This window comes from Morus notabilis, unplaced genomic scaffold (assembly GCF_000414095.1).
Source record: "Morus notabilis unplaced genomic scaffold, ASM41409v2 Scaffold165, whole genome shotgun sequence".
In the NCBI taxonomy this organism is placed as follows: domain Eukaryota; kingdom Viridiplantae; phylum Streptophyta; class Magnoliopsida; order Rosales; family Moraceae; genus Morus; species Morus notabilis.
The window spans coordinates 800,835-809,921 of record NW_010363979.1 but is presented as its reverse complement, the minus strand read 5'-3'; the positions used below and the strand labels follow the sequence as shown (position 1 = coordinate 809,921).

The 9,087-nt window shown below is 34.6% G+C and overlaps 2 protein-coding genes across 2 annotated transcripts in view; one reads left to right on the top strand and one right to left on the bottom strand.

Annotated features, from left to right (window-relative positions):
• The window catches only part of LOC21406947 (transmembrane emp24 domain-containing protein p24delta3), a 3,979-nt gene extending 344 nt beyond the window's left edge, over window positions 1-3,635 (top strand). Inside the window, exons 2-4 of the mRNA XM_010105595.2 lie at window positions 1,921-2,133; window positions 2,786-2,862; window positions 3,353-3,635. Of these exons, the coding sequence (XP_010103897.1) occupies window positions 1,921-2,133; window positions 2,786-2,862; window positions 3,353-3,497 (435 nt within the window). The 3' untranslated portion in view covers window positions 3,498-3,635. The remainder of the gene's footprint in view (window positions 1-1,920; window positions 2,134-2,785; window positions 2,863-3,352) is intronic.
• Window positions 3,636-4,708: 1,073 nt separating this feature from the next.
• LOC21406946 (F-box protein At1g10780) lies at window positions 4,709-7,219 on the bottom strand. The gene is made up of 4 exons (XM_010105594.2): window positions 7,057-7,219; window positions 5,569-6,311; window positions 5,164-5,444; window positions 4,709-5,066 (listed from the first exon to the last, which is right to left on the bottom strand). The coding sequence occupies exons 1-4, from the start codon at window positions 7,122-7,124 to the stop codon at window positions 4,830-4,832; spliced, it is 1,329 nt and encodes a 442-aa protein (XP_010103896.2). The 5' UTR covers window positions 7,125-7,219; the 3' UTR covers window positions 4,709-4,829.
• Between the last annotated feature and the right edge of the window lie 1,868 nt (window positions 7,220-9,087).

The window sequence follows — 9,087 nt, the reverse complement described above, 5'->3', positions numbered from 1 at the left end:
GGAATTATGTTATTGATTGATAAAGAAATTAAAGCAATTGAAAAAAAAAATGGATTTTGAAATATGAATTTCTCATTTTCTGTCTTGCATGCCCTCCAGAACAAGCGAATTTTCCAGCTATTTTTGCTTTTTCCTTCGTAAAATTGTCATTTTTTTTTATTGAATTTTGATTTTCCGTTGTTTTCTTTTTTCTTTGAATTCTGATACCTGAGGAACCAATGAGAAATTTCTAAGCTGAAGAATTGTAATTTGTTCCATGAATTTCTTAGCAAACCCGTATGTTCGCAGGTTTGAATCATAACTCTTGTAGTTTGTTCTATGAATTCTTAGGAATTTGAAATTCAACCAGTTTGAAACATTCGCATTTCATTATCTGTAGATAGCCTAAGTAATATAAACATCGTGGTAGAAGCATGGTTTGCCTTTTACATAGAATAGATTAGTTAAACTTATAGGTCCACCTTTTAGAAGATTAAAGGGAAATATGGGGAAAAAAAAAAGCAAAGAAATATGTTCAATTTTGTTTTATCCTCAATTCTTTGTTCTACTCTGAGTATAGGTTCAAAGTATATATAGTTGTAGAGCTGAGCATTGTTTGAGATGGGTAGTATCTATTCTTAGGAATAGTGTCCTGCATGCCTTGACCTCGTTATTCCGATTTTTACCAATATACTTATAAACTATTTGGGGATGCAAAATCAATCCACTGGTCGGGAATATAGTGAAAGTTGGTTATGCTTATTTTTTACATTGGCGGGTGGTAACACAAGATAGGATAAGGTGAAAAACAAAGATATTTGTTCTGAGGTAGTTGTGGCTCAATTGAGACAACTGAAAATTAAAATGGTTAATACTTGTATGAATATGATGTTGAGATACAGACGCATTAGTATGAAGAGCGAGATATTTATTAGAATAATCAAACAATAGAGATAGAGGTAGAGGAAGTCCAAGAATAAAAAGACAAGAAGTGATTAGGATTTTTGACGATCCATCTTCAACAGATAGCGGAGGATCAGGATGTTACTCTCAATGGATTGTATGGAGAAAAAAGAAGTCTTGTGAAAAGTTCCATATTTCAATTAGCTATGAGAAATTATGAATTCTTGCACCAATCAATGCTCTTTTCTAGCACAATTTAAGATGTGTACACTGTACAGTAGAGTTTTATATACCTTGCACCAATCAATGCTCTTTTCTAGTGTGCCCACAGTAGAGTTTTATATACCTTGCACCAATCAATGCTCTTTTCTAGTGTGATCTGTGTGTGCATGTGTGCCCGTGTGTGCTTGTATTTTTTCTTTAATTGTATTATTTTTGTTATGTTTCCATTTTTGACTTTTGATTGTGAACCGGGCCTATGTAGTGAGGCTTTCTCAGCTGTGCAACTATGAGGATCCCAATTCCCTACTAGTTTCTTTGGAAATTTGAATGATATCATCACCAACAATTAAGTGCCAGTTTGGAGGATGGGTTCAAAACAGTGGTTTGAATCGAAGTTCAAATTTTGTGAGAGAAAACACTGTAGCAGAACTTTTCAAATTCAAATTTTTTGTGAGAGAAAACATTGTTTGAACCAGAACCAGTGGGTTTTGAACTGTTAAATTAAACGGGCCGTAAAATGCCCGAGGTTAATTAGGACAAGTTGTGTTGTTTGCAGGTCTGTCAGATTCAGTAAATCTGAAATTTGTTTAGGAACCACAGTGACTTTAGTTAAACTCTGTGTGTGTTTGTCAAGGTTTGGGAGATCTCTTTTCCTTCTCTTTTTTCTTTTGATTTCTCAAGAAAAAAAAAAAAAAAAAAAGAAGAAGAAAATAGCAAGTTGAATTGTCACGAAAAGATAATGCATTTCATTTAGAGGAGTTCTCTTTTAGTTAAGCATGTATCTGTTTACAAATCTGTAGTTGTGTTGTCTTCCAGGTTACATCTCCATATGGGAACAATCTTCACCATGGGGAGAATGCAACTCATGGTCAGTTTGCATTCACAACGCATGAAGCTGGAAACTATTTGGCATGTTTTTGGGTAGATGGTTCTAATAGTGGAGGTGGAGATGTAAGTGTTAACCTTGACTGGAAAACAGGAATTGCAGCCAAGGATTGGGAATCAGTGGCGAGGAAAGAGAAGATTGAGGTGAGAATTTTCAGACTTGTATATCTGTAATGCCTTTTCTTTTTCTTTTTCTTTTTTAATAGCCTATACATTCACCCTCAACTTGGCATGCTGCTTGTATGTATTCTAACGAACTTATGAGGTGCACAGTTTGGACTTTATATTACCCCACCGGGATGTCAATCAAGTGCGTTAGTTATAAGGATTGAAGTCACGAATCTTTTAAAATCCCAGTCAAGTTTTGATGAGAAATAAATAGGCATATTTCAGTAAGTACTTTCTTTATCTAAAGTTATCAAAACCATGAGAAATGAATAATGGTGACAAGTTTGACTTGTCATCATAATTGGAGAGAGAGTATTTGCTAAGGTGAGTAAAATTCTCATAGAAGGATCCAAACCTCGAATAATGACTTTTTTGTTTACATTTTATTTTGTTTCGATTTTTCTTCTTTTGGTATATGCATATGTATACATATGTACTTTTGGATGTGGCAAGGATTTCAAATTCTATGGATTGAACAAGTTGACAAGTTGGAATGGGCATAAGTTAGCAATACCAGCTGCTAACTTGAGATATATTATAATAGATACTAGACAATCCGATCTTTCAATCACCTATAACAGTACAACTATTGTATAATTTCATAATTCCTACATATCTTCTTGCATAGGGCATTGAACTGGAGCTGAGGAAGCTTGAAGGAGCAGTTGAAGCCATCCATGAGAATCTACTATACCTCAAGAGCAGGTAAATATATTATAGACCTGGTTAGATTGCAAGAAAATTTTCAGTCTTGTTCAAATTCAAGGCAAATTGCTCCCATGCACCATAAATTTTTCATCATTTGTCAGTCGGACCGCAGACTTTTAGTTTTGGCGTTTGGGATACTAAATTGAACTATTCTTGACAATGCAGTCCGATCGATAACAGAAGTTAATACAATCAGGGTCCAAAATGCCAAAATTTTAAAAAATTAGGGTCCAACTTGTCAACAAACGAAAAGTTTAGGTGCATTTGTGTTAGAGTCTTGGGGCATTTTCATCCTTGACGCTTGTTAGCTGTTGGATCACAATTCTGCATATTTCCAATTTAGGGTCACATTAGCCAAAATTAAAAGTTTGGGGGTGGGGTCCAAGTTCCCAAACACCGATAAGTTCAAGGCGCATTATTGCAATTAAGCCTTAAATTCAATCAATTTAATTGTTTGTCTTGTTTTGTTTTGGATGCCACTCCACAGAGAAGCAGAGATGAGGGATGTGAGTGAAAAAACAAATGCGAGGGTGGCGTGGTTTGGTATGATGTCTGTCGCTGTTTGCATTGCGGTTTCGGCTCTGCAGTTATGGCACTTGCAACGATTTTTCCAAAAGAAGAAGCTCATCTAGAATACGCTACTGCAGTAAACTTTACTGAAGAAACATGACATCTTATGACTTTGTTTTCCTTAATTTATTTCTTTGTAGGAAATTTTGATGTGTTTTATACAGTTTTTACTTTAATTGAGAGAAGATTAAATTCCTCGACGAACTGAGAATTTAAAGCATTGTTTTCGTTACTTCCCATTGGACTCGTCTTTGATTCACAGGTTTTTTTTTTTTTTATTTCACGACATTTAGAAAAATCTGTAGCTTATACAAAATTAATATTGCAGGTCTAATGGAGTTCAACTGGTTTTTCTAAATGGACTCGATCGGTTTTGAACTTTTTATGGAAAAATTGATCATTCATATTGCCGCCATAAGCATATATGATTTTACATGGGAAAGAACAATGCTATTAGTAGTGTCTACCTTTTATTAGTAGTCTTAAAAGCATTTTTCTATGTGAAAGCTACTTTTTAATATATTTTTGGGAGTTTTTTTTAGAAGACTAGAAAAAATGAAATATCCGTAGTTTTCTATTTTTAAACATCATATGCATATTTTTTCATTATGATGTGTTTTTTAAATAAGATTTAACGGTCAGAAATTGACCTTATTACTAAGATGTAATAAGATCTGACCTTATTACTAAGGAGGCCTCATCGGAGAGAGTTTATTTTTCTTTTATTCTACCTAGCCGAATTTCTAGTTGCTCAGCAAGCACACAAGAATATTATTTTTTAGTGCTGTTGGATACCCTTTTCACAATGAGCATGTCCCACACAGTGAGAGTATCCGGTGTGTCGTGTTACACAGTGAGAGCATCCGGTGTGTCGTGTTGAATAACATTTAAAAATATATATATGAATATATATTATCTCCAGTTTCGTCTTTATCTATGTCAAAATGTTAAATATCCTAGTACGCAATTGATGAACCCAAAATGTTAAATATTCTAGTATGCAATTGATGAACCCAAAATAGACGGTGTATTTTCTGAATAAATCTAAAAGTTAAAAAATTTATATAAATGGTGATTCTAATGATATATCCTTACACTCTACATCTTATTAATAAAGAGAAGATATTTGACTCCACATCAGATTATGCCAATGTGACAATAGCAAATAGCAAATACCATTAAACCCAGATTTAGAAGACAAGAAAGAAGTCTAAGACTACAAGGAAATTATGTGAACCCAAAAAAAAATAATCATTAAAATGAATCCATTCAATTGGGGGAAAAAAAATTATCATAGTATGAACCAAATTAGTAGTCAAGCTACAATTAGAGAATTGAAAATTACACTAGAAAAAATGATGTGAATTGAAGTGAAGATGCACAAGGTAAGCGCTTTATTCTATTCGAACAATCTTACGGTTCACGTATCTAAACCTGCAAATCTCGTCAAAGAAATCATCTGCACTGCTATGATTGCTCTTCATCTGAAGAATCTTTATTACCATTGTCTTTAGATTCTTCCCATACTTTAGAAAGGACTCCAGTGTGCTCATTTTTTGCTCAGCATTCAACGGTGATCTGACCGTGACGACCACCTCCTCCAGGCAAGGAATTACAAACCCCTTATCAACCTGCAATGGATGAAGAACCACTGCACTAAGTACCAAAACCTTGAATAAGGTAAAAACAGGAATAGAAAAGGATAATATGTTGATCATATCTTCTCACATTTTTCAAGCTGCTCTTCTGACAAAGAGCTGCAAACATGGCTCCATGGATGTCAAACTTCTGCAGCTTGGGATGGCTGTTAAAGAAATCAGCTAAATCGATCTCTGGGAAGGGCTGAAGTGCCTCGAAATCGCCAGTGAATTCAACTTTCATGTACAGGTGCTTCACCTCGCTCGCCCACTGAAGCATACTGCATATTGCGTCCCAACACCACTGCACTCCTCTAATGGATAAGAACTCGAGAGCTACAAGCTTTACAAAATCAACCATGTAGACTCTCCCTGAAAAGCACCAGTACCAAAAATGACAACCTTTCTCGAAACGAACAACCAAGAATCATAACAGAAAAGGCCATCCATACAGTACTATGAAGGACAAACTAATTAACTTGTGCTGCTAAATTACCTGCATTATTGGCAATAGAAAGACTCCTCAAGTTTTTAGTCTCACGAACACGTATCCAACTACAACCTTGCACCTCAAGGACCTTGATTTTTGGAGAATTCATAGAAAATGTGCAGTTACCCACACCATAAAAATCAAGCTTACACTGCTCTAGATGTGGCAAATCAATGGAAATGGATCTGACCCCTTCACAACCGAGCAGCAACAAGTTGGTCAAATTAGGACACGCATGTAGCAGCACTGACAACGCGGGATCCTCCAATCTTGCACCAACAATTTCAAGGTTCTGGAGATTTTGGAAGCCATCCCAATTGGGGGACTGGGTCATCAATACGCCCCAAAGTTTTAGAGATTCCAAATTCTTAGCAGCATTAATGCAATCTAACTTAGAGGGGATCTCACGATAGCCTTGCTGTTCAGTAAGGTTGTCCATTCGAAGCTCAAGATGCCTGAGGGAGGACCCTGCTATTGACAGCCATGAAGAGAGGCCAGCACCTGAGAACGGGCTATAAACAACAAGCTCCTCTAGCTTTTCGATCGAAGAAACCATCCTCCAGATGATTTCATCAGAGTTGTCACTGCCCACATGATTATCAAAGGAATTGCGAGGGAAGTAGAGGCTCCTAATAAAAGGCATGGAGTCCTTCCATCGCTTGGATACACAATTACAAACCGCTACATCACGGGCATTATTCATGTGTGACAATACGTATTGTACAATGGCGTCAGGGAGTGAGTCCATTCTGTGAGGACATCAAACAAACAGTTAGCATTCATTACCAAGATTCAAAGAGTAAGTTACTTCTTTAAGGAAAAGAATTCAATGGGTTGCAGTCATTACAGTCAATTTAACACATGAAAAAGAAATATTACAACAAGCAAAGAAAATGTTCATTCTGTGAGGACAAATATCAATAACCGGTCACCACCATTTTGTCACATAGGAATAATATACTAATATTGTAGCAAGAAAAGCAATATATATATATATAATTCTACAGTTGCTAAATAGAATAATACTGAAGAGTTCAATCTAAGCTCAATTTTTTGCAGTAATAACTTTGGAAATACTTATTAAAGCCTACTGTTAGTTCCCATCTCAAAATCTTGTCTTCGCTATTAACGTAATTGAAGATCTTTCGAATGGTAAGCACGTAAATCTATGTGAACAACACACATTAGACGAATCAGCTCACAATTTGTCGAAGAACGGAAAAAATAAAAAATAAAAAAAATGTAACATTTTGCCCTTAGGCAATTCATAAGAAGTTTCTCATTTTTCTGGATTCATAGCTGAAATAATCCCTCAAAAAAAAAAACTAAAACACAAACAAAAACCCATATGGGAAATCAGATAATTTCTGGTCGTAGATTGAGAAAATCCCAGATTGAAACACATTGGGTAAAAGAATACACCCTGAAAATTTATGCTCGAGAAGGAAAACTGAAATGAAGGAAAAGTAAATCTGAGAAAGAGAGAGAACTTACAGATACAGATTTGAATGAACTTGGGGCTCCGAAAGAGAGATTTTTTGGTCAAAATCTGGGAGACCCATTTCGGATTTATATACAACACTGAAAAGGAAAATAAAAAGGAGCTTTCGGCTTCGGGAATTGGAAGCTCAATTTCAAAATTCAAAAAAAGCTCACGACGGACTGTCGATTTTTTTTATTATTATTAAATTATTTTCTTAAATTGTTTTTTATTTATTTTAATTTATAATTTCTTTTTCATTTATTTGTTTTTAAACTTTGCCTTATTAGAGTGTGCAGAGCCAAAAACTGGCCCGCTTCGTTTCAAAATTTTGAATTTTCGACCGTTCAAACATGGAAATTTTGGTGCAGAAACGCTGGGGTTATGCTTCTCCGCGGTCGCTCTTATTTAGATCTGTGTGGGTAAGGACACGTGTTTGTAAATAAATGGCTGATTTTGTTAGTCGCTGCGTAGTTGTGGTGACTGAGATTGATCGGTGAAACATGGTAGGAGTGTCACATGGTAAGTCTCATCTGTGATCTGACTACCATGCAGGTTGGTCTCCTCCCCTAATCAAAAATATTGTTGATTTTGTACTTATTTTAATTAGAATGAGGTTTTTTTTTTTTCATCATTTTTACATGTTATATTTTGGGATTGGCGGAGCTTTTTCGGTTCATTGGGTATAAATGTGGTGATTTAAATTATTATTTTGTTTATTTTATTAATTTGAGTTTTTAATTATAATTTTACTATAATAAAAAGCTCTACTATAAAATTATATCTCAACTCAAATTCGTGAATTGAATGGGGCCTATAATTATAAAATTCCTTCTGAGGGCTCGTTTAGTTCGCTGATTCGAGTTTTTAATTCGAGTTAAGATGTGATTTTATGTGAGAACTTTTTACTTTAGTAAAAAAGTTAGATGTGACTGTTTCTAATAGCTTTTTACTGTAGCAAAACTCGAATCGCTAAAATAAACGGGGCCTAAATTATATCCCTTGTAACATTTTGCCCCTTGATCTTTAAAATGTAACATTTGTTTCTAATGAACAATAAAATATTAACAAAAAATCTCCCTCCGTTAAGTTTTTAACTGAAATTGATATTTAATTTGTTATTTTGAGGATAATTTGATACTTCTATAGTTTAAATATTAATTTGAATTTAAACTAATTTAAATATTCAAAAAAAAACTTCATAAATTTTTTTATTCTACAAAAAAAGATTCATAAATTTTTTAATTTACATTTAATCAATAATTGATATATCATAATTAAAAGTTCAAATTTAAATTCGTTTTAACTTCAAACTAAATTTTAAATTATAAAGCTACTAAATACCCAAGATAACAAATTAAATATCAATTTTTGTTAAAAAACCTAGCGTATGGAGTCTTTTTATTAACATTTTATTATTTAGGGAGATGAATGTTACGTTTCAAAAATTGGGGGACAAATTGTTACAGGGGATGTAGTTCAGGGGGAGTTTTGTAATTAATCCTTAAATTTTTGTTAGAGAAAACATTGAACTTGGGTTCTCCTTTACCAAACAAGTCCGACAAATATATTTAAGCCCGCTTGTTTCATATACTCAAACTCAAATCATCAATTCTGTTACAGTGTTAGGGGGGGGGGGGGGGGGGGCCCCCCCCCTAAAGAGCTTTCTGAGGTTTTTCTCTTCCGGCAGGAGGAAACATGCTTTTCGCGAGGAGGTATCACCCCCAAAAAACACGTTATACTTGGTATTTTGATGCGCTTTTTTGCAGGCACGCTTAGAAAAATGTAAGGATGGCATCTGCAAAATTTCAGAATTTTTTGACATCTCTTTTCATTTTTTAGATTTTTCAAAGGCGAAAAATGGCAAAAATTCTAGAAAATAGAATATTCATCCAAAAAAGGCACCTCTTGTTGCATTAATTCCTACAAATCGTGAATCAATTTAGGATGCAAAACATCAATCCCTTCTGGGGAAAAACTGAAAGAAACCATAAAAAAAGTCGATTTTTGACGCTATGGCCGCTGGTGCGCGCGCGGGGGGCCAC

Bases quoted from the DNA above. Each gene is read 5' to 3' on its own strand.
- LOC21406946 (XM_010105594.2), bottom strand. From the start codon at position 7,124: ATGGGTCTCCCAGATTTTGACCAAAAAATCTCTCTTTCGGAGCCCCAA. The intron at 6,312-7,056 runs GTAAGTTCTCTC...ATGTCCTCACAG, and splicing joins GTTCATTCAAATCTGTATCT to AATGGACTCACTCCCTGACG. The intron at 5,445-5,568 runs GTAATTTAGCAG...GGTGCTTTTCAG, and splicing joins TTCTATTGCCAATAATGCAG to GGAGAGTCTACATGGTTGAT.